The sequence below is a fragment of the Rhincodon typus genome, chromosome 5, assembly GCF_021869965.1.
Source record: "Rhincodon typus isolate 14 chromosome 5, sRhiTyp1.1, whole genome shotgun sequence".
Taxonomy (NCBI): Eukaryota; Metazoa; Chordata; class Chondrichthyes; order Orectolobiformes; family Rhincodontidae; genus Rhincodon; species Rhincodon typus.
Genome location: NC_063336.1, coordinates 39,346,855 through 39,373,169, shown reverse-complemented (window position 1 = coordinate 39,373,169; position 26,315 = coordinate 39,346,855). Strand labels below are relative to the sequence as shown.

General features: G+C 39.0%; 1 protein-coding gene across 1 annotated transcript in view; it reads left to right on the top strand.

Annotated features, from left to right (window-relative positions):
* Positions 1 to 24,451, top strand: part of LOC109922743 (interleukin-20 receptor subunit alpha-like) — a 48,905-nt gene extending 24,454 nt beyond the window's left edge. The window contains exons 2-8 of the mRNA XM_048596747.1: positions 654 to 723; positions 6,868 to 7,000; positions 13,508 to 13,686; positions 14,829 to 15,004; positions 17,326 to 17,470; positions 18,850 to 18,989; positions 22,890 to 24,451. Coding sequence (XP_048452704.1) covers positions 654 to 723; positions 6,868 to 7,000; positions 13,508 to 13,686; positions 14,829 to 15,004; positions 17,326 to 17,470; positions 18,850 to 18,989; positions 22,890 to 24,002 — 1,956 coding nt within the window. The 3' untranslated portion in view covers positions 24,003 to 24,451. The remainder of the gene's footprint in view (positions 1 to 653; positions 724 to 6,867; positions 7,001 to 13,507; positions 13,687 to 14,828; positions 15,005 to 17,325; positions 17,471 to 18,849; positions 18,990 to 22,889) is intronic.
* The last annotated feature ends 1,864 nt before the right edge of the window (positions 24,452 to 26,315 follow it).

Here is a 26,315-nt window from a genome sequence, read left to right as displayed (position 1 = left end):
TCCATTGTGTATGTAATGATATTTTGTTCAACTCTTTTCAAAGAATAACAAACAATATGTTCTAACAGATGTCAGAGTGGATTAATATGATTTACAATGATATTTTATTAACCTGCATTAGGTGCTTTAATGGGTATAGAAGCAAGATCAATTTTCTGAATAGTTTCCTTTTGTAAAATTTTATTTCTTATTCTATTATCATAGAATCCCTACTGTGTGGAGACAGGCCATTTGGCCCACTGAGTCCTCACTGACCCTCTGAAGGGTGCCCCACCCACACCTGCCCCTTACCCCGCATTTCCTGTGGCTAATACACCTAGCCTTCACACTCTGGATACTGTGGGGCAATTTAGCATGGCCAGTCCAATTAACCTGCACTTTTATGGACTGTGGTTGGAAACTGGAGCACCTGCAGGAAACCCACGTAGACAGTTGCCTGAGGACAGAATTGAACCTGGGTCACTGATGCTGTAAGGCAGCAGAGCAAGCCACTGAGCCACTGTGCCACCCCAAATTATTATTTACCTGCCCAGTATTCCTCCAAAACAGTCTTTTGAGATAAGAATCAGACATAATCATGTTGACTGGCAGAACAAGTTTGATGGACTGAATGCCCTACTCCTGCTCCTATTTTCAGTGTTTCTGTTTTTCAGTTCCACAGAAGGAATGTTTGCATAGTGATCCTCCGGGCCACTACCAATGCCATTTGTATTCTGCCACTAGGTAAGTGCCAGAGGCACCTCCCTCCCTTCCCCCACTGGTCATCTGCAAATCGTTGGATCATTGATTCACTGTAATTCTACTTAGCATTACTCAGCGTGGTCTTAAATGTGTGCCTGTCCCTCTAAAAAACACACATCAAATCACAGAATAGTCACAGCACTGAAGGAGACCATTAAACCCACTTTGTGGATCTAAAGTTACATATAGGCCACAGCAAGTAAGGATGACAGAATTCCTTCCATAAAAGGCATTAGTGAACCAAGTGGGGATTTTGCCCCCACATAATCAACAATGGTTTCACAGTTGTCATTAGAGCCTTAATTCCAGATTCTTTTTATTGAATTCAAATTCCAGCATCTACCATGGCCAATTTGAACCTGGGTCCCCTGACCATTAGCTGAGTTTCCGGATTAATAGTCTAACGAGCATACCATTCAGCCATTGCCTCCCCTTTAACTACAGCTATATAATTATCAACTGAACTGCCCTCATTAACACTTGTTGTAGACCTTTAGAAAATTCCAACAAGTTGGTTAAAATTTTCCCTGAAGAGATCCATGCTGGCTTTCTTATAGTTAACCTGCATTTTTTGAACAGTTTCTCAATTGGGCCCGAAATCACATTTTCTGGAATTTTCTCCACCATTGCAGTTAAACTGACTGGCCAAAAGTTTACAGCCTTTTTGAGCAGGCTATAATAATTGCAATTCTCCAGTCCTCTGGCACCACCTCTGGGTCTAAGGAGTACTGAAAATTCAGGCTGGTACCTTCTCAATTCCCATACTGACTTCCCTCAATATCATGGGATTTAGTCTTAGTGCCAGCTTGCCTTAAGGTGGGGAGGTGATGGCCTAGTGGTATTATTGCTGGACCTGTTAATCTAGAGATCCAGGCATCTGGGTTCAAACCCCACCACTGAAGTTGGTGGAATTTAAATTCTGTTTTTTAAAAAAACCCAGAACTAAGATTCTAACAATGACCATGAATCAATTATCAGGAAAAAACCCCTCTGGTTCATTAATGCCCTTTAGGGAAGAAAACTGCCATCCTTACATGGTCTAGCCTATGTGTGACTCTACTCACAGGAATGTAGTTGACCCCTAACTGCCCTCTGGGCAATTAGGGATGGGGCAATAAATGTTGGCCTAGCTATCAATGCCCTCATCCCATGAATGATTTTTTTAAAAAGTAGATTGGCTATCCAATATATCATCCTTTCCAATTTAAAGCCCTTCAAGTGTCCAAATTATCTTCTTTATCTCTTTAGCCTGGGTAGCATCTTTCTCCTTGGTAAAGGCATTCATTTAAAACTTCAATTATACTGCCTGCCTCCAAGTGTAAATCTTGTTCCCTAATTAGCCCTGCTCCTTCTTTTACTATTTAAATGCCTGTGGAAGATTTTGGCATTCCCTTTTATGTTAACTGCCTCTTTGCTTCTCTTATTTGTTATGTCACCTCTTCTCTGTATCCTCTATTTTCAGCCTTGTTCTCAGTTGTATTTTTTACCTGATATCTGTCACATGCAGAAAAATAAAACAAAGATCTGCAGCATTCTGATGAAGAGTCACTAGACTCAACATTAACTCTGCTTTCTCCACACAGGTACTGCCAGACCTCCTGAGTTTTGCCAGCAATTTCTGTATCTGTCGTACACATACTATTTCTTCTTTATGTTAATTTTTCCTCTCTTTTATCAGCCAGTGTGTTGACTTTGTCTGCCCTACCTTTCATTTTGAGGGAATGCTCTTTGACCGTGCCTGAAATCCCACTTCTTGTCCCACACTGCCTTTTACAACACTTCAATTCCAGTCTAAATTCAATTTATTTAAGTTCCCCATTGTAACTGCCCTATATTTTGCAGCTCTGTGTAATTTCCTTGAAAATTTCTCCCTCAAATCCTTCCCACCATTGCTGGCCTATATTGTGCAACACTGAGCTTTGTAATGAGACTGTTTTTGTTTTTTAGCTCTAGCCAAAATAATCCTGTCCTTGAGCCCTATGGATATCTCCAGCATTGCAATGCACTCTTTAATACCATCAGCCTCCCCTTCATGTCCTTTCCTATCTTTCCTGATCACCTTATATATCCAATCCTGCCCTTATTTGAACCAGGTCTTATGAACACACAAGTGTAAATTAGAACAAGAGCAGGCCACTAAGCTCTTCGAGCCTGCTCCACCATTCAATAAGATCATGCTGATCTGATTTTAGCCTCAACTTTACATTCATTCATATCCCCAATAATCTTTCATTCCACAATTTTATTTTTCCACATGATACCCTGCACCTGTAACTCCCAATTTTATTTGCCACACTGTGCATTCACCTTGACCTAAACTTTAATACTTTCTCCCTAACTCTGACTTTACAATTCCTTATTGCCGTGCTATCTATTTCTCCCAGTATTTTGCACACGTTGATGTCCTGCTATGATATTGTCTCTTGGTTGCTACATCTCTACTGAATTAGTTTAAACCATCTCCTATACCATTAGCCATATGGAACTCACAGGGAATTCAGTGCCAACTGTACTCAGGAGCAAGCCATTCAGCTTATGCAGGTTCAACTTCCGGCAGAGTCAGTCCCAATATCCCAAGCATCCAAAGCCATCACTCCTGCACGATCTTTCCAGCTACACATTCATCTGCCTTATACTACCATTACTTTATGTATATGCATGTTTTAATGGCAATGATCCAAATTTTTGTGATGTCTTGCTTGCTAATTTCCTACTTAGCTGACTGAATTCTAATTGCTGAATCCCATATGTCTTTCTGCTTTGGTCATTCACGTCAAAGTGGACCATGACTGCGAGCTGTTCATTTTTTTCCCTCAACGTGCTCTGCAGCCTCTCAGTGGCATCTTTGACCCTGACACTAGGGAGGCAATGCATATCCTGTATTTACATCAATGGCTGCAGACATACCTTTCTGCCTTCTAACTATTGAATCACTATCACTGTGTCTTTTTCAGTGTCCCTTGTAACTCCATTTCTATGGACTCTGCTCTAGCTGCACTCCCCAGATGAATCACCACTCTCCTCAGTGTTCACAAATGAATACTGGTTGAAGAGTGGCGTGCATTCACGGCTCCTGAACTACCTGCCTGTTCCTTTTCGTGATCACCTAACCCTCTCTCCCTTGATTCAAGTTGTGGACTGACTGCATCTATAAACATGCATTTCATATAGCTCTTAACCCTGCAGATGCACAATGGTGATGTCAGCTGGTACTCAAACAATTGCAACTGATGCCACTTCTTCCAGAAGTGGTTATCCGGGAGATGGAACTAGCCCTGAAGATCCCACATAATCCAAAATGTACATTCTCGAGGTTGGAGCAGCCCTGTCTTTTCTTTATTTTTTAGTTAAGCTTGTTTTTCTTAATAGATGTTATAAACACAAATAAACTTTGCTCACCAATGCTGGTAAATAATAGTAATACTTAACACACCATACTCGTAGTAATAAACCTTGCTTAAATTTATTGTTTTAAAATGCTTGTTACTTCTTATTGTTACAAAATTTTTTTAGTATTTGATCTGTCAGTTATTTATACTGGATCTCCTCCCTCACAATGCCAACTTCCTTCCTTACCAAATTCCCAAGCTCACATTCTGTCTTGGAGCACTCAGTGATGAGCTACTATCTTCATGCTACTGATATTTTTTAAAAAAAGCACATTATAGGTAATTTTCATCACACTGCTTTATGATAAAACTAGTATTGTGATTCAAGCTGCCGTGGTAGAGACACATGACAATTCCTTTCATGAGTGGCAAAGCTGGCTTGATGCTGCAACAATAAGTCCTCTATTGAGCAGCTTGCATCCCAGCAAAAAAGCTTATTCACCATGGTCTTTGTTATTTCCTGACATTGTTCTGGACAGTAGCATGTGGTACACCCATTGTCAGAGACAATCAAATGCCCGACCTATTTTTCTTATGCACTGAGCAGCACCTAATTGCAAGATCAAACTAAAATGAGACTTCTTCACGGACATGTTCACTTTTTACTATTTTTCCTTCCAATGTCCAAAAGGATTTGGTTTCACATGTATTTGCTTGTCTCTAATACTTCATCCAACATTTATTCTCCATGTGTGAGCCTGGAATGACATTTTAAAGGCACCCCTGTCTTAAAACAGTGCACTTATGTTGTTTGTAAACAAACCAAAATTTGAAAAAATACATAACACCATATGCATATACCATGTTTTTGACAATAAAACTTGGTTTTCACCACCCAACCCCCATCAGGAAATGAATGCGGAATTAGTTTATGTAGTACCTGAGAACAAATATAATGGAGCATGAGGTGCAATTCTCAGAGCGTGACATAGTTTTAGTATTTGAGAAGCCCACCAGAACCACATCTAGTATGCAGTGCTAATGAGACAGAAACCACTGTCAGTAACAAAAACTTAGAGGGATGGAAAATTTCGAGCAAACATGTACAGAGAAACCACATAGGTTTTCGAAAAGGCGTTGTTATTATAAATTGTTGTGTTTGCTTTTCAAAGTATTGGCCTATTGAGCGTTCATGTAGCCCTTTCCCAGGATGGGAGAATTTCTTATTGTATGCTGATGACTTCTAATTAAATTCCCATATCTGTTCTCTTAATTTAATAGCAAACTTGTGCAAAATACACAGGTGTGGTACAAACATGGTTAAAATAGCACAAACAGAATGTAACAAAAGAAACAATGCCAACAGAGAAAATTAAATTAATTATTCAAAGAATGAGTCAGAAGGTTTACTTGGTGCCCTCTAATGCTAAATTTCAAGTTGATTCCTTTCTCTCTTGCTGCATTCCCATCTTCTGAGTGGATGTTTCGTGACTGTTCTCTTGTGGTGTGTTCTGATATCAGCTCACTTAGAAATTGCTTTTGTTCTCATCAGTTTGCAAGGCTCTTGAATAAAAATAAATGAGGAATATTAATCCTTGATGATCTCATGCTGCTGTAGCTTGAATTTGATCAACACCAGCCAATGAATGGTCTGGAATTTACACTCCCCTCTCAGTGGGTTGGAAAGCAAGTGATACACGTAGAATCCAATGGGTGGCCTGTCTGCCACCTATTGTCCCATCAGCGGCTAATGAATGGCATATAAGGGCTTCATCACACTTTGACAGTATTACATGGAGGAAGGGCCAATGTCAGGCAGGTGTTAGGCACATTTCCTTTGTGAGATCCCTGAACCCATCAGAGCCCATATCCCCTCCTTATCCATGATCATTAGCTTCTTTTAACTGCTCCTGGCCTCTTCAAACCATCCTATGTTGCATTGGTGTGACTACTGAGTTGCAGGCTTGATAGGTCAATTGGTCTACTCCTGCTCCTATATCTTATGACATTGTTATCTTATGTTTTGAAATGGGGGCGATTGGTTGATATGGCAACACTGAGGGTTTTGGGGACTGATACACACAGCTGAATCCCAAGTTTCCAAGGTTCTGGAAGCACAATTTTAAGTTCAGCTTCCTCTCTGTTATGGGGGTCAGAATGCTGGATCTTTGTTTTGTTGATGCACACACATCCCTGGAAGGTTCAAGAAGGTAGCTCAATATATTCTTCCCAAGGGCAGTTAGGGATGGTCAGCAAATGCTGACCTAGCCACCAATGCCCACATACAATGAACAAATAAAAAAATGTCTACAATGGCTTTTTATGACCCTTAAATACGTTTATGCTATTCTCTTCAACTACACCTCGATTGGCAGATAGAGATGATATATCAGAGGTACTAAAACTGAAGGAAAGAGGCAATGTAAATGGAAACAAGCTGTTTTCAGTGATTGAGCCATCCAGAACACAGTAAGAATAAATATTTCAATTTAGGATGCAAGTAAGAGAAACGTTTTTACACAGAGTGATGTGAAGCTGTAGAATACACTATTAGGTATACTGCTTAAAGCAAGCACTACATTATTACTAAGGACAGATTAGGTAGGAGACTGAAGGAAGGGGGAATAAAAGATCAGGGCAGACATGTGGGTTGAGGACTACAGTCTGTGTGGATGATAATTATCAATGTGGACTGGCTGTTTCTATGTGATAATTCTTGTATAAATATATCTAGGCCACCTTATTTTCCAACTTGTTGTATAAATTTTTACAGAACTGCTTTTTCTTTTTGTTTCAGGAAATCCCTGCAGAAGCCCATCACCTGCAGTGAGCAATGTGCATTTCTGGTCAGTCAATCTGCAGAACATTGTGCTCTGGGAACTGCCTAGAGAAAAAGGATGCAAGATATCGTTCAGTGTACAGTATAAAATGTAATTTCTACTCTTATTCTATGCTGCTATGTGGCTGTTTAGATCTTGATTATATTTTGTTGTTTCCAAATGAAGCAATTGTAGAAGAAAATAATTAACAACACACAAATCTTTCCTGCTTCAGACCATTCAGGCCATCTTTAATGTCTCTTCCCAATGCAGATGTGAGAAGAGTTAATGTCCCAGTACCCTACTCTTTCCCAACACATACACACATGATCCACAGAATGCCAAATACCAAAACTAGAAACTGTAAATACAAAACAGACATTATTGTACCCAGCGGGGAATTTAGAAGAAATTCCTTTGCCTTAACAGTGGTCAGAATGTGGAACTTGCTACCGCAAGGACTGATTGAGGCAAATAGCATAGGTGCATTTAAGGGGAAGCTAGTTAATCACATAAGAGAGAGAAGAAAAGAAGGTTTTGCTGATGGGTTTATTTGAATAGGGGTGGAGGAGATTCATGTGCAGCATAAAACGAATGGTCTGGGCCAAGCTGGGCCAAATGCATGTTCTGTGCTGTAGATTCTAAGTAATCTAGAATTAGAGAAGAGATTATTCCCAGATACAGGTATTCAAAATCAGGACCAATAACAGCGACACAGGATGTGCTCAGGTTGGGATAGGGCCACTGTGCTCAGGCAAGGGGCCCAGGCCAGAAGCAGCACTGGAGCTCATGATTTCTGTCCTTTTCCCTGTTCAAAAGTACTTATTTCTCAGAGATTCCAATACAGATTGTTTTCAAAAATAAATTCCAGCTAGTCTTGCAGTACAGAAAAACATTAAAAAGAGCCATGTCTCACGAAAATCAGATAGTTCAAAATCTTTCCTCTTTGCAAATGTGATATTGTAACATCAAAATTAGTAATAGAAAATACAGTATATTTTTACAACATAAGCTTCCTTAATATTTTACAAATAAAATGTTTTGATCCTGTCCTTAGCCAAGTTATTATATTCGTCTTCATTAACGCAAGTGTGATACTTATGTAGCTTTGCAGTTCTAATTCTGTTTTTATGTTGTTTATCAAGTAATGAGTTGTTCCACGAGTTTTCTATTCTCTTATTGTCTGACTGAGACTGTCCAGACTCAATTTGCATGGACAACCAAAATAGAGGGGTGACATTCACCCTGTTAGCCTAGGCTGATTCAAGGGTTGCTTTTAAATGTGAATGGAGAGTGTGCTGTATTGGAACCATTCATTCTTATTATTCTTTCTTATGTTTCTTATTTTTTAGAAGATAATTTGCTTGTGACAGTGAGCAATATTGTTCAGGAAATACCAAAATAAAACTTTATTTTTATAATCACAATGTCTTCCTGTTTTATGCACAGATTTAAAAAGGTAATGAGAATGACTGAAAATGTGTTTTTTTTTGTGACCCAAGTACCCATGATGCTGAATTTAGTGGTTGTTTGTTTATTTAATCATCGCATATGCATTTCCTACAAACTGTTTCCAAACTATTTACTCACCAAAAGTAGTGTTCAGTATAAATTTCAAGATTGGAGTGATTTATGTTGAGTTTCCTTGGCCTAATCCATTCAACTACAGATTCATTTCCAAAGCTTATATGTTTTAATCACTGGAGATTAGAAGAATGAAAAGCGACCTTACTGAAACATAAGATTTTTAGGTACTTGACAGGATAGGTACAGAAAGTTTGCTTCCCCATGAAGGACAGTGTAGCAGCAGAGGTAATAATTTCAAAATTAGGAGATTAATACAGAAATGAGGAAAAATTCCTTCTCACAGTGGGTAATGAGTCTGTGAAATTGATTTTGAGGGCTGTTGAGGTTGGGTCATTTTGAATGATCAAGGATGAGATAGATAAATATTTGAACAGTAAAGGGATCAAGGATTATGGAGAAAAGTCAGTAAGGTGACATTAAGGATTATCAGATTAACCACAATCACAAAATGACAGAACGGACCTGATGGGACGAATGGTCTGTTTATGCTCCTTCGTCTTGTAGTCTTATCTCCAAAGATGTCAGAAAGTTGATGTAAACAGTAGCAATTACATTTAACTGTCATTCAGCTATCATTCATTCGCTAACCTTGGTCTACAGCATAAATACCACCATTTCCTAGCTACAAGCAGCTCTGAGGAAGGGTCACCGGACCCAAAACATTAACTCTGCTTTCTCTCCACAGATGCTGGCAGACCTGCTGAGGTTTTCTGTTTTTGTTTTGTATCACATTTAACTACTTTAATTATGTCGCTGCCCTCTTATTTTGCTCACTGATAGCATTAGAACTGGAAACATGTGACTGCAGTGGAAACACTGCGCTAGTTTGTGAGGAAAGTATTACATTGCATGACAGCACCTGTGAAAAGACATGAAAAGGTAAACCACACATTTGCAGGTACACATTCTCATCAGATTTTTATCTCAGAGTAACCTCACATCACAAACTGAGGTTGCACATGTAGCAAATGTCCCAGTTTACAGCAATTTATTATTAAGCTGTTTGTTTATTCATTGTATTAATATGCTTTTGAAGCTAAATTATTCCTCCAAAATGTCAGTTGTTTCAGACAGCTTTCGAATACTTCCAAGCAGTACATTTTGTGCATTTCAACTTTTAGACAACCAAAACAATCAAACATTAGAATAAAGAAAATTCCATAAAAGAAAGTGTGGTACAGATTTATTGTCAATGCTGAGGAAAATAATTAACCAATTTCTGGAAAAAAAATTAAAAACATTTATAAAGTGTGTCAGTTTCATCTTCCCTCCAGACTTAGCTATTTCAATGCACTCACGGTTGCCCTCCTGTACTCTGTTCTCCTTGACCTTTACATCACCTAAAATTCTATTTCTGATGTCATTATACCAAACTCTGCTCACCCATAAAACCTCTGCTCAGTGACCTGCATTGACTCCCAATGAAATGTTGTCTGGGTTTTATCATTTTCATCCTTCAAATTGCCCCTTCGTGGTATCGCTCCTTCATCCCTCTTCTTATCACTATAATCTCCTCAATCCCACAACCATCTGAGACATCTGCATTGATCTAACTCTGACCTCTTAAGCATTTTATTTGCTCCACGAATAATTTTTTTTGGGGGTGCCTTCAGCTAACTAGACTCTAGACTTGCTCCCTAATTTGCCTCTTTCCCTTGCTTTCCTCCTATTACATTAGAGATGCTATGTAAGTACATGTTTTTTTTTAATGTGATAGGATTGAATGTGTATCAGAAAAAAGTCAACCACATGAGATACCACAATTTCATTGAAATACTTTTGAATTCATGGACATGGCATTACAGTGAAGGCAAGTTCATGGTGAGAGAAAGTTGTTTCATAGTGACAAAGCAAAACACTTTACAATGAACGAATAAATAAAGAATAGACTTAAAAATTAATATTAGGTTTGTTCATTGAGGCACTAGATAATTGCTTACTTAGTTTCGTGGTTGCATTGGCCTTGCTTACAGTACTAACTCTTCATATGATGGCATTTGGACTTTTTTAAATGAGTCCAGTATTTTTGGATTCAGATAGTTTTCACAAAGGTGTTGTTCACATTTTCCTGCCAATCAGTTTTATTAAAAATTTGAATGGAAAATGTTGGACAACCTGTGATGTCTGTCTTAACTTTTCTTTCATCATAATGACCTTGAAGCAACTACTGATGCTGTCCTCTTGTCTCCAAAAGCATTGTTTTCTTGTTTTCACTCTTGAACCATTTAAGTATTTTATATATCCCTGCAAGATTCTCTCTGAGGCGTATCTTTCTAAAAATGGACAAACCCTATTCGTGAAGCTGTCCTTCTTGGTTTTTCACTCAGACACTGGGCTTCAATTTCTCTGCACTGTCTTTGAGTCTACAATATAAGAACATGACAAAGAGCAGGAATAAGGAATTTAGCCTGCTTCACTATTCAATACAATCATGGCTGATCTCATCTTAACCTTAACTCCACTTTCCTGCCCAATCCTCATAACTGTTCAACCTATTACTAAAAAAATCTGTCTATCTCCTCCTTAAATTGACTCAATATCCCAGCATCTGCTTCACTCTGGGGTAATGAATTCAACAGATTCATGACCCCCATAATGAGATGGCTCCCATAAATCTGACATCGACTCTAATGTGAGCTTCAGGTACAGTTTGAACAGGGCAGCACTGTAAAGCTTCAGAATGGCCTCTGGAAATTTTAACTCCACTGATGTGTCCTGTAATCCAGCATTTTATTTGTATTGATTGTTATGACTACCACTAGCTTGGGCTACTAAGTAGCAAGTATCGTATCTGCTAGACAAGTGCCAGATAAAGATCATTTCCAACAAGACTGAATCTGATCAACTCCCTGACATACAATAGCATTGCAGTCACTGAATTCCCACTATCAACATGCTGGGCTTTACCATTGACCAGAAACTTAAACGAATTAGCCTCATACATACTCTGGCTACAACAGCAAGTCAAAGGCTAGTCAATCTGCAGTGAGTAACTCACCTCCTGACTCCCCAAAGCCAGACCATCTGCAGGGCACAAGTCAGAATGTTGATGAATACTCCACTTGGCCTCGATGACTCTGCCTGCATCAACATTCAAGAAGCTCAATACCACCCAGGACAAAGCAGCCTGCTAATCAGTGCATTTCTTACCACCTTAAGCATTCACCTTTGCACCACTGAAGCACACTGCCACATGATGCACTGTGGCAACAGCTCCCCTAACCTTCAGCAAAACCTTCCAAACGTAACACCTCTACTACTTAGAACGAAAAAGGAAAAAGATGCATGGGAACACCATGCCGGCTAGTTAACTTCAGCACTGCAGTGTCAGAAAGAAAAACATGAATGCAGCAACGCTGCCAGTCAACAGTGATTTACAACATATTGTGGAATGACACTTTGGCTCCCTCACACATAGTTGCCCTTTATTCTAAGTTCTAAGTTCTAAAATTTGGATGACTCAGGGATAGTGAAAACAGGACTGAATTACAACCATTGTTAGTAAATCTTTAAAATATTCTGCACGAATATATGTTTCTCTGTTCTTGAAAAAGATGTAAGATACAATGATTAATTTTTGACTCAGGTCAGGGGAGTAAAAGGGATTAGAACTGTCCTAAAATAAAATAATGTTGGGTGACAAATTGAATTGCAGAAGTAATACCATAGACAAGTTACTAAAAACAGAAGTTGCAAAATTAATAAGATGGATCAATATAGCTACTGACACACTTCAAGCCAGGTAAATTTTAGATTCATTTGAGAGGAATATTTGTCTAGGCACCAATTCATTCACCATGTATTGTACTATATTTGTTTCATTAAACCACTTGTTTAAAAGGAACAATTGTTACCATTTGGGTTTTTCCATTAAGTGGTTTATACTGTAATCATGCAATAAAATCATGAACTGGTCAGGAAGCAAGTGGAACATCAATAACAAAAGGGGAACCTGTGCTAATTACATGAACTGAACATCGTAACATATCCAAGGCTGTAAAAATAGAATAGTTAGATATCTTTTATATCTATATACATATCCATTGTAGGTCACTAGCTATAATCCTTCAAACACTTTAATACTTTAATTCCGAAGTTAAGTTCAAAGTTAGCTTGCAATGATTGGTCTCACAACAGGGTGGAATGTTTACTTGTCAAGGTATAAGGTGAACAGCATCTTGGAGATGTTATTTGAGTCCCAGTTCGATACGTTTAAACAGAATCTTTTTATTCTTTAATGGAGTATAAGCATCTCTGGATAGGCCAACATTTATTGCCTATCCTAATTGCCTTTGAGAAGGTGGGAATGAACTGTCTGTTGGAACCATGACAGTCTGTGTGATATAGATGCACTCACAGTACATTTAAGAAGAGGAGCTGCAAGATTTTGATCCAGTGACAGAGAAAGAACAGTAATTTAGCACTAAGTCAGGATAGCCTGTGGCTTTGAGGGGAAATTCAGTCCTGTTTTCACTATCCCTGAGTCATCCAAATTTTAGAACTTAGAACTTAGAATAAAGGGCAACTATGTGTGAGGGAGCCAAAGTGTCATTCCACAATATGTTGTAAATCACTGTTGACTGGCAGCGTTGCTGCATTCATGTTTTTCTTTCTGACACTGCAGTGCTGAAGTTAACTAGCCGGCATGTATAATTTAAGAATGAAAGAGCTTGGTCTAAAGTTGGATCATCTCTGCTGTATTGTTGCTGCTAACCTTGGTTAGCACTTGTAGGTAACGTTGGGTAGATATTCCTAGATTGATGCAACAGTAGAAAATATAGAAAGAAGGGCATCTGCTTCACTGTGCTAATTGTGTAATATTCATAACAGAAAATCAACCAGCAATCAGAATAAAATGTATTTGCATTACCTAGTTGTTCCATGGTCTGGGAAAGATAGACAACTTCAGTTTGAGATGTGTGAAGATTTCTAAATATGGAGAAGTGTGTGTGCAATTGCCTATGTACATTATGTGGCAGGTTTGAAAATGAATATTTGCAGTAAGACTTAATGGTGCTATTTTTAAATCAGATATGGAGAAAAAGATTGGAAGAACAAAAAGGAATGCCAGAACATTACCAGAGCATACTGTGATCTTTCAAATGAGACAGCTGACAGTGAAGAATATTACTATGCCAGAGTAAGAGCTATTTCAAGAGCAGGATTTTCAGATTGGAATAAAAGTGGAAGATTCAATCCTAAGGTGGAAAGTAAGTACAGGTTTAAACTTTTCTGTCGAGATACAAATTTTAACTGTATTAGCTGTAAATTTTGTTACGATCCCTGCAGTAACTTAACAACACTTTTTAAAAATTAACTTAGAGTGAATAGCTGAATGGATGACACAAAAGGTTTTCATGCATTAATATGACAAAAACATTTAGAGCATCATTGACGAAGCACCATTTCAGGAGAAAGCTTATATTTAAACTATGGGAAACGTCCCATATTTATCGTTTAAAATTACCAAACAGAATTGCTTTTCTGTGTTGCTTGAATAGACACTCTATTCTCCCAGAACTAGTCTATTACTTAGCTTGCATGAGTTCAATTTCATTTCTTCCTTCCCCAAACTGATGAGTTTTAAAATCAGAACCATTGGGCTGCAGGGTTCCCAAGCGAAATATGAGGTGCTGTTCCTGCAACCGTCGGGTGGCATCGTTGTGGCACTGCAGGAGGCCCAGGATGGACATGTCGTCCAAGGAGTGGGAGGGGCAGTTGAAATGGTTCGCGACTGGGAGGTGCAGTCGTTTGTCGCGAACTGAGCGTAGATGTTCCACAAAGTGGTCCCCAAGCCTCCTAAGGATCAATGTGGACTTCACAAGCTTCAAAATCTCCCCTCCCCCGACCACATCCCAAAATCAGCCCAGCTCGTCCCGGCCTCCCTAACCTGTCCTTCCTCCCACCTATCCACTCCTCCCACCTCAAGCCCCACCCCCATCTCCTACCCACTAACCTCATCCCACCTCCTTAACCTGTCCTTCCTCTGTACTGACCTATCCCCTCCCTAACTCCCCACCTACACTCACCTTTACTGGCTCCATCCCCGCCTCTTTGACCTGTCTGTCTCCTCTCCACCTATCTTCTCCTTTATCCATCTTCTATCCGCTTCCCCCTCTCTCCCTATTTATTTCAGAATCCCCTTCCCCTCCCCCATTTCTGAAGAAGGGTCTAAACCCGAAACGTCAGCCTTCCTGCTCCTATGATGCTGCTTGGCCTGCTGTGTTCATCCAGCTCTACACCTTGTTATCTCACAAATATATTTATTGTTTTGTATATCAAAATGCATTGTAACTGTTAGGGTCATTCTTGTGCATCTTTTTTTAATAGCTATGCATCAATTGTCTTTCAGCAACCATCAGTTCCCCAAAAGTAGAAGTAAAAGCCGGGGTCTGTTCCATCTCCATTACATTGACGGCTCCCAAAAAGTGGAAGACAAACAATGAGGCTGAAGCTATTTCACTGGCTAAAATCTTTCATGACTTAAAATACAATTTGTCTGTTACTAATAGAAAGACAAATAAGTCGGTAAGAAAAATTCATACATTATTAAAACCAAATATAAAAATACACGAGTTGATAGTTCATAAAGCCTAATCCTTTTTTTTCCTTCATGTGTCGTGGTGTCACTGGCTGGGCCAGCATTATTTCCTCATTCATAATTGCTATGGAGAAGGTGGTGATCTGCTTTCTTCAATCACTATGGTGCTTCAGGGTGTAGGAACACACACAGTGCTGTTCAGGGGGATATTCTAGGAGTTTGACTTTGTGATAGTGAAGGAAATATAATATATTTCCAAATCAGGATGGTGAGTGGCAGGGTAATTTCTGGTGGTAATGTTCCAATGCATCTGCTGCCTTTGTCCTTTTAGTTGGCAGTGGTCATGGGTTTTGAAGGTTATATCAGAGGAGCCTTGGTATTTACTCCAATATGCCTTATTGATGATGCACATTATATCAGTGATGAAGGGGGTGAATGTTGAAGTTGATGGAAGTGGTGCCAATTAAATAGGTTGCTTTGTCCTGGACGGTGGTGTTGAAGCTGCTGTCATCCAGGCAAGTTGTAAGTATTCCATCACACTCCTGACTTGTGCCTTGTAGATGGTGGACAGGCTCTGGGAAGTCAGGAAGTGAGTTCCTCACTGCAGAATGCCTGGCCTCTGTACTAGTCTTATAGGCACTCCATTTATCTGGCTGTTCCACCTCAGCTTCTTGTCAGTGGTGACCTCCATGACCTGGTTGTGAAGTATTCAGTGACACAAATGCTATTGAATGTAAAATGATGAGGAATAGATTTTCTTTTGTTATAGATAGTGGTTACTTAGCACTTGTGTGGCATGAATGTTACTTGGCACTTGTCAACCAAGCCTGGGTATTGTTCAGATTATACAACATTTGGACATGGACTGCTTCAGGATCTGGAGAATTACAAATGGTGCTAAATATTGTGCAATTATTGGCAAACATCCCCAGTTCTGTACAAAAACCGAAAGAACTGTGGATGCTGTAAATCAGAAACAAAAACAGAAGTTGCTAGAAAAGCTCAGCAGGTCTGGCAGCATCTGTGAAGAAAATATCAAACTTAACATTTCGGGTCCGGTGACCCTTCCTCAGAACTGGACCCGAAGCGTTAACTCTGATTTTTTTTTACACAGATGCTGCCAGACCTGCTGAGCTTTTCCAGCAACTTCTGATTTTATCCCCAGTTCTGACTTTATGATGGAGAGAATATCCACCAGACAGATGATGAAATTTGAATTTTAAAAAAATATGGAACTGTAACCATTGCTGATTCTTATAAAAACTCATCTGGTTCACAAATATCCTTCAGGGAAGGAAATCTGCTATCCTTTAACTGGTCTGACCTACATGTGACTCTCGACCCATTGCAATGTTGTTGACTCCTAACTGTCTACTGGGCATTAGGAATAGACAATAAAAGCTGGCCTAGCCTAATGACACTGATATCCCATAAATGCATTTTAAACAAATTGTCCATAACTATTTACAATTGACTGTGGCAGATCTGCAAAGCTTCCATTGAGTCTGGTAGTTGTGGAATCATTTAGCCCTGTCCACTGCATGGTGTTTCTGCTGATAGGCATTCAAGCAGGTCCTGTGTTGCAGCTTCACCATGTTCATACTTCATTTATAGGTATACACAGATCTGCTCCTAGCATGTGCTCCCCTATGCCTTTCATTGAACCAAGCCTGGTCTACCTGCTGGGTGGCAATGGTCGAGTCAGGCATTTGCTAGGCCGTGTGTTTACAGATTCTGGCTGAATTCAATTCCATTGCTGTTGAGGTGTTTAACAGTGCCTTGTGGATTCCCAGTTTTGAGTTCCTAGATCTGTTTGAAGGCTGTCCCATTTAGCATGATGTTAATGCCACAACACAATCACCAATATCTTCCATGTGAAGAAAGAACTTGGTGTCGCTCTTATCAGTGCTATCATGGACAGATACATTTTTGTAAGTTAGATTGATGAGGATGAGTTCAAGTAGATTTTTCACTCTTGTTGATTCATTCACCATCTGCCTCAGATAGAGTCTAGCAGTTATGTCCTTTACAATGCAGCCAGCTTGGTCAGTGGTGGTGCTGCCAAGCCAATTTTGGTGATGGACACTAAAGTCCTCCATCCATAGTATATTCTATTCCTTTGTCATCCTCAGTGCTTTGTATAAGTGGGATTCGATATGAAAGAGCACTGTTTCATCAGTCAAAATGGGGTTATGAATGAAATGAATACAAATGTTACATAAGCAACTATGCTTGCCCATAAATAGCCCAACAAAGATGAGGCTGTTTTTATTTTTAACTATTTTATAATTAGTTCTTTATCTTTTAGCTCATTTTCCTTGAAGATGGTAACTTTAAAAAAGTGGATACTCTGGACCATGATACCACATATTGTGTGACAGCTCAAACAGTGGAATTTTCCTTTCATAGAATAAGTGAACCATCTGAAACTGTTTGTGCGACAACACCAAAAGGTGAGAGCATTATTTTAAATATGAACCTATATTTACAAAGAAATGGTGACACAGTGGTGATTCACTGGAGTAGTAATCCAGGGCCCAGGATCTAGGGCAAGGGCTCAAATTCCACCATGACAGCTAGTGGAACTTAAATTCTGTCCTGAATTTGCTAAATTACTGAACTTGCAAACCCATCTGGTGGACAAAATTGCAAAGAACTACTGCCCCCTCAATGAAGAAGCTCCTCGTCATCTCAGTACAATATGAGATTGTGTCCCCTAGTTATTGACCACACAGTCAGGAGAGACATCCTGTCTGTGTCTACTGTATCTCATCTATCTCTTTAGGAATTTTCAAAGTCTCTGTGAGATTGCCTGTCATTCTTCTGAACTCCAAAAATTTCAGACACATTTGCTTCAATTTCTCTTCAGAGGACATCTCACCATCTGAAGGATCAGTCTGGTGAATATCTGCTGCACTCCCTCTATTGCAATTATATCCTTTCTTCAGCAAGTGAACCAGAACTACCCTCAGAGCTGTACGTGCAGCATCACCAGTTTTCTCTACAACTAAAGCAAGACTTCAAACTAGTCTCAGTAATGATGACTTTGACAGTTACTTTCAAATGTCATAAAAACCAATCTGGTTTAGTCGCATTCTTTGGGAAGGAAATCTGTCACCCTTACCAAGTCTGACTACAGACACAGAGCAATGTGGTTGACTCTTAATTGTCCCCGGAAATGGTAATAGTAAGCAATCAGTTAAAAGGCAATTCCGGATGGGAAATAAATGTTGGTCTTGCCAGCAATGCCTATATCCCACAAGAATTGAAAAGTATCAATGAGTGCAAGACTGTTATGTTGTATAAAATTATACAAAATGTTCATTAATCAAAAGGTCACATTCGAAGAGACAGTTCAATGCTATGTTCTTGTACCTTGTCTAGCATTTTTAATCTTAATTACGTAATCTAAACTGTACTCTTCCATAGTATCCTTTTGTCGCCATCCTATTAATAACTTTTCCCATTTCCCAGCTTTCAAAAGCTGCCAATGTTAGATCATTCAATGCAAAAGAGACAAAAGGAAAGTCTGAGATGTGGTGGAAGACAAATTGTTTGAAAAACAGGAGAGTTAGTCTTGCAATTCTGTCTGGAAACTTACTTTTTTTTCTTTTCCAGCAAAACCTGGTGAAAACAGTGCATTTCTAACTCCTATCAATTCTGTTGAAAGATGTTCACCTTGAAACATTAACTCTGTTCCAGTCTCCACACATGCTGTCAGATCTGCTGAGTATTATCAGCATTTTCTGAGGTTCTGCATTAAAGCTTTGTGGACAAGAAAATTTTCTGATGCATTTTTCAGTACATTTTCCTTTCATTTCTACCATTACAGATCCTGTGAAACAAATGATCAAAATGATCCTGCTTGGATGTGTTCTGCCGGTCTTTGTTTCCATTTTTTTGTTCACGTTGTTGGGCTGTTTCATGTACAAATATGTGTACATCAGTGATCAGAAGCAACCTGTAAATCTGGTAAGCAGTTTCTACCAGCTTATTACAATAAACTATGATTAATATGTGTTTATTCCACTATATACAAGAAACTTATTGTGCAGAAAGGGTGCATTTGAAAGAATATATCATACATAATCTATTAAGTGATTGTACTATTGTGTAGATGTGGCAGAGAAAAGTAATTGAGTCATTCCTAGTGCTAACAGCACTAGAAAATAGTGTGCATATTGCTGCCAGATATTTTAAGTGTTCTTTCTTATTACAACAAATACATATCAATGTGGACTTTAGCAAGGCTTTTAATAAGGTCTTTCATGTCAGACTGGTCAAGAAAGTCCTTGGGATCCAAAGCAAAGTGATACATTAGATCTAAAATCGGCTAAGATGCAGGAAGCACAGGGTGATGGTAAAGGGATTTTTTTCTGTGAATGAAAATCTAACTGATTGAGGTGTACTTTAATAATTTGGACTTAAGTGTAAGGAGATGTGACCAAGAAGTTCATGGATGACATGAAAATTGATACGTGGTAAACAGTAAGAATGATAGGCATAAACTGCAGGAGGATTTCAAGAGACTGGTCAGCTGGGCAAAGCAATGGCAAATGGAAATTGACCATAAAAAGTGTGAGGAAGTGCTCTGGGGAGGGCTGACAAGGCAAGGGATTGAATGGTAGACCTGGGAAAGTACTGAAGATCAGAGGGACCTTGATGCGCATATCCACAGATCCTTGTAGGGCAAGTAGATAAAGGTGTAATGTGCTTAAGAGGGCAGAAGGGATCCTTGCCTTTCTTAGCTAAGTCTTAGAATACAAGAGCAAGGAGGTTATATTGGAATTGTATAAAATGAAGTTAGGCGTAATTGAAGGACTGTCTGCAGCTTTGGGAAGTACGTGATTGCACTAGTGAGGATGCAGAGGAGATTTATGATGATACTGCCTGGGCTGGAGATATGAGGAAAGATTGAATAAGATAGGATTGTTTGCCTTAGAGTTGGAAAGGTTGAGATGTGATTCGAAAGATGGGTATGTGATTATGAGGGGAATAGATATAGTGGACAGAAGACTTTTTTTCATTAGCAGCGGAATAATAAACAGGGACATAGATTTAAAACAAAAGGTAGAAGGTTATGTGAATAGTGGAAGAGAATTACTTTCATCTAGTGTGTGGTTGAAGTCTGGATCTCATGGCCTGAAAAAGGTGGCTAAGTCACAAACTCTTGTAATATTTAAGTAATAGTTAGAGAAGCACTTGTATTGCCACCATGACTATGTGTCAAGAAATGGAAAATGGGATTAGTATTGTGAGATCTTTGCCTGACTGACAATGGACACAATGAGCTGAATGACCTCCTTCTGTACTGTAAAAATCAGTAAGTGTATTTAAGAGTAAAGTTCATGATTGTAGATATCCTCAGTTAATATACACAATCAAAGGCAAGTAGATTATGAATAGGCATTGCAGTGGGAAAATGGACAAAAAAGTGCATATGAGATAATAACAGAAATCAATGTGAACTGAGAGCTTTTAAAGACACTTCACTTTCAAGTTAAAAGTATTAGGTTTTGGTTATAAGTTGCAGTGTGAGGAGCCAAGGCTATAGTAGAAGCTCCAGAATGTTGGCTTCTCCAATTAGAAGATTTTGAGGTTGATTAATTTCCTGAATAAAATCCAAAGGAGATTTCTGTTATACACAGAGCCTTGAGAAAGGGCAAACCTTGCTATGGTTCAACCAGTGTACAACATGTATAATTTCTGTATTGCGTCTAGGCTTGACCATCCTGCTCTGCAATCAAGAAAAATTAAATAGAAGAGAAGGTGCTAACAGAGGCTGTATATATCAGAGCATGTTTTTAAATGCTCACATATTGTTTTATAATTAATTGAAATTTTAGACAGCTGAATTTTGAAAACCACATCAAATTTCCTTCCACTATCTTTTCAGGCAATGCATTCCAACTACTACCAATTTTCTGCAAAATAACATTTTCCACATGGCAGCTTAGGTTCTTCTGCTAATCAGCTTAAATCAATGTCCTCTATTTCTCAACCCTTCTGCCAATGGGAACAGTTTCTCCCAATATACTCTTTCAGATCTAACTATCACATCTCCTACCAACCTTGTTCAAGACTATAAGACAATAAGAAATAGGAACAGGAGTAGCCATTCAGCCACTTGAGCTGCTATCAAGGAGAACAGACCCAGCTTGCCTAAGTGATCCTCATAATCAAAGCCCCTCATCCTGAAGCCTTTCTTGTGAATCTTTTCTGCACACTCTCATCTTCTGAAATCTCCTATTCAATTGGGATCAAGATCCATGATTACCTTATATAAATATATGCTTTCTTCTCCTAAGTTATGGTGTAATCCATCTCTACAAATAAAACAACAATTTTAAAGCTAGCAGCTATTTTAGTTTATTTTCAAATGTCAAGCAGACCTTCTATAAATAGAGTAAAATTGTCAGACTTAGGCAAGTTCAGAACAGGTAGTTAGTGCCCAAGTAATTTAGTTCATTTTACTCAAACCACACACTGATTGGAAAGCATTGCTCATAAACTAGAAGGAGGTAAGGAACTCAACTGTCTCTTCATATTAATATGCATCTAGAAGCATAAAAACATAGAAAATAGTAGCAGGAGTAGGCCATTTGGCCCTTCAGACATGCTCCATCATTCAATATAATCATAGCTGATCATTCAACTCAATACCCTGTTCCTGCCTTCTCCCCATACCCTTTGATCTCTTTAGCCCTAACAACTATATCTAACTCCTTCTTGAAAACTTCCAATGATTTGGCCTCAACCACTTTCTGTGGCAGAGAATTCCACAACTCTCTGAGTGAAGATATTTCTCCTCATATCCTTCCTTACCCCAATTGTGATCCCTGGTTCTGAACTCCCTAGTCATTGGAAATATCCTTACAACATTTACCCTGTCTTGGGTAACTAATGGGTTAACAAGATGAAGAGGATATTCCATATGCCCCAAAGGTTACCTGTTATGCTAATTTTCTGTCATTCTGTTAAAGGCTGTCACTCTTTGCTACGTTGCAGTTCCATAGGCAATACCTATTGTTTTTTTTCCATCTGGTGGTCATTATTTAGTAGTCAGAACCAACAAAGTTGAGCGCAAACCTTGACCCAAAATCCATAGCTTACAGAGGTTACTATATTGATAAACAATGGGAATCCTAGTTATTCCTTCCTATTCCTAAGGCAGAGCCCAATTGTAGCACCCCAATCACCACATTAAGCTAGCTCCTTGCAAGGATAGCACAAATGTCTTTCCTAGTTTTTATGACTCAGTTGCTCCGTCACTATACCATTCGAGAAATGTAATGAAATTGGATTGAACAGTTTAGCCCCCTCAAATTTTCAGAATGATAATTTTATTAAAATCTTATTCAATGCACTTTACCATTTAAAATAAAACTTTAAGTATCAATTCAGATTATTTTACCAATTCATTGTAAAAGCTCAAGAGCTTCCTCCTCAAGCCAAGGGCTCCAATTAGAAAGTTCAAATGCAAATTTCCTGCAGTTGGCCATTCAATATCCGAATGTACGAAAAACAGTGAGCAGTAGGTGTCCAATTTTCTGATCTCAGATACCATTGAGTGAATCTTGTACATGCCAGTGAAGAAGACAAAAATCTAGGCTATGGCTGTGAATTTTTCAATCTGGAAGAACTTTGAAATAACTTTCCAGCAGATATTCTAAACGCCACCGTGATGATAGTACTATTCTATACCATCAAAAGGGAACAACAATTATGAAAAACATATAAAATATTTTCATGCAGAAAGTGCCTCTTTAACACTGGTTGTTAATGTTAATACCAATGTAATTGGGATCATATGCTAAATTTTACCTGCTTGAAGCTATTTCATGCTCCAACTTTATCCCTCCTTTCTTTCAGCTACTACAGTATCGGCCATCAAAGGCATTCATATTTATCCCACCTGAGCCTTTGAAAGTTAACGTTATGGTTTTGGAAAACACAGGTAAAAAAGCATTGTCAAATGGTTGTATAGATGCTGGTGATGGTAATGCTCTTTTAACCTCCCTAGTCAGCAGCAAGTCTGCCAATGAATGGAAAGGCCTACCATTGTCAATAAGCAGCAGCGAAATTGTATACAAGTCTCAGAGTGTGGAAAAGCCAACAACAAAAGAGTGTGCAAGTAGCAGCGAGAATGTTGTGCAAGCATCCTATCAACCCCAACAAGATAATCATGGAGTTCAATCCCATCCTTCAAATGGAAGGAAGACACCAAGTGATGTTCAATATGGAATCATTGTAATGGAGAACATGATTCAGCCTCAGCAGCAACAAAACATCCAGCTTCCAAGTGAAAAGTCTACAGAACTGCTAAAAATTGGGTACAAATCCCAACTCGCAACAGAGCCTCTGAACAGAAATGCTACACAGCACAGTGTTGCTTATAGCTTCATTGAAACAGATACCACTCGTGGTCCATATTGTAAGCAAGTTTTCAACAGTCTAAATGGGGAGTTTGATGAGCCACAACAGACTATCTACACACACTGTCCAGAGGCAAGTGGCATGAACACACAAACTATAGTGAATGATACCAATTCCACCAGATTTGGACTATATGGACCTATTGATCTGCAAAGTGAAACGCTTTACCTACCAATGATGCATCAGGAACTAGAACAGTGTAATTATAAGTCACAATTTCAACCACAGCTACTAACTGGAAAGACCATACTGTGTGATGATGACCATTGTTCTGGTATAATGCTTAGTAACTTCTACTTACTGAATGAAGAACAACGTGATGAAGGTGAGGAGCCAGATACAACAATATTGGATTGGGACATCAATACTGGAAGGTTGACTATACCAGATTCAGAGAACAATAGTTTTCTGACACAAGCTGCAGGGCCAGAGACTAATCTCCTTTCTTCACTGTATACCAAAGATCTTTCAGATGAGTCAATAATGGCTGAAGAAGATAACTGCATATCACAGTTCCAAAAACACTGGACACTGCATGTACAAACATAGCAAACAATAATCCTTTATCACTGGAAACGTATGCCACGTGTATTTTCTTTAAGATGTACAACCTGGGTGCTTCCATTTCTGCACTTTTTTGTGCTCTCTCACATCAGGTCATGTAACTGTTCAGGCTGAGAAATTAGACAGGTAGCCTGTCCTTTGGCATCTTCCTAAGCCTCCCATTAGGTGAACATGTGGACGCATCCTAGTCAACATCAAAACTCAATAAGTTGGAGGATCAACTGACAACACTGTTACCTGAGTCCTCCCTCAAAATGCCCCTTAAAACGTATTATTTCACCAGTTATCTGTCCAAATATCTTCTTTGTGGTTTTGCATTGAATTTTATTTTATAATGCTCTGGTGAAGTGCTTTCAGACCTTTTACTATGTTAAAGCTGCTGTATAAATATAAGCTGTTATTAACGCTGACAACAGACATGCAACATAAACAGTCAAAACATGATCATCATTAGATTGCAGAGATTATTAGAACTCTTTTTCATAAACTCCATGACTTTATGGGTTTGTTTGCATATTTTAAAATTAATTTTAGAAACATTTTTCCCTAATGTTTCCAACATAGCTTTAGCCCAGATGCAATGAAAATTTAGGTATCCATTACCCCTTGTCTTGGTGTCATTGTCTGAAATAGCAGCTTCAGCAGTGGAGTGACTGGGTGTCACCAGCAAATTTGAAGTAACTGCAGCAGCTACCTCCACATATGTATGTGCACACACAATCCAATGCAAAGGACCATAATTGGCAATACCAGGTTAACCCTAAGGCTGAGTTCTGTAGCTGGCCCATGTACATGGCAAAACCATGCAGTTCACTGGAATTAGAAAATTGCCAAGCAGAAAGTCAGCCAAAACAGCCATTTTGTGTCCAATTAGTATTAATGTGACATAAAGAATTGAATAAGCAGGAAAAATTCATTCAGTAAGACACATGAAATAGCATTGCTGGCAAATATGATTTGATCTATTGCCCATTCACCTCTGGACTTAAATTCCAATCCAAAACTGAATTTCTGAATTTGTTGAGTGTAATGTTTAGAATCATGTCATTCAAGGTCATTGGCGCACAACTCCCCAGTATGAAATGGTCAGTAACTTGATTACTTTACTTGGAAAATCTGTACATTGATGACAAATCAAGTTGCCATTCTAAAATTGTAAGGCTATTGGGTGTTATATATCTTTCTGACCTTTACCTGCTGGTCACTGATCAGTGCTGAGTGTGGGAGTGATTGATAAAAGTGAAAGAATATTCAACACAATGAATACCAAAATTCAAGCAGAAGAAATTACAATTATATATTGCTTGTACCATCTCAGCATGTCTCAAGGCACTTTACTACCAATGAAATACTTTTGAATGTATGGTAACATAGGAAATGTGACAGTCAATTTGTGCACAGCAAGTTCCTGCAACAAATGTGATAATGACCAGATAAATTTTTTTTTGATTGTTTGGGTCTGTCATAGCCTTACACCAGTGGCTTACTCTGTAACTGGGCTAAACTGTTCCCTATACTCCAAACAGGCATTAAAGGTTGATGTGAAATCCTCTTTCTAATGCAAAAGGTAAACATCAATTCAGGCGAAAAAGTGAGGACATAATATGATCTTTACAGGAGAGCTAGCAATATGGCAAAGGGTGATATTCAGAAGAGAACAAAAATAAAAATTGCTAGTAAAACTCAGCAGGTCTGGCAGCATCTATGGAGAGAAAGCAGAGTTAACATTTTGGGTCCAGTGACCCTTCTTCAGAACTGATAGTAACTAGAAAAAGGAGGCATTTATGCTGATGATGGGGGGTGGGAGGGGAGGGGTGGATGTAGAAGTGAACAGGTGGGTGGAAATGGAGCTGGAAAGAGAGAGAGACAGAAAGACAGTTAGGCGCACAAAAAGATGGCTGATAGTAAGCCAGGAAAAGAGAAAAGCTGATAATGGGGGCAAAGAATAGGTGAGAATGGGTTGGCTGTGCTGAAAGCAGCCATGTTATGACAGGGACTATGGTGTGGATGTCGGTAAAGGACATGGAAGAAGGTGTAGGGGGTTGAGAAGACAGCCTGACATCTGGTGCTCAGAAGCACGGCTGTCCACATAGCACTGAATTCTTAAGGAAGCTGCTTCCTCCTCTCCCCTCGGGGAGTTCTGTCTGCATGTGGTGCATACGTCTGTGTGCCACTGCAGGTGCTATCGCCAACCAGCAGTAATATAAACAATTGTCATCCACGGGATATAGGATGGGGCAGGGTTTGGGGAGATTCGAGTTGCAGACTTAGTGGCAGGCAATTACTCTTACCTGCTGT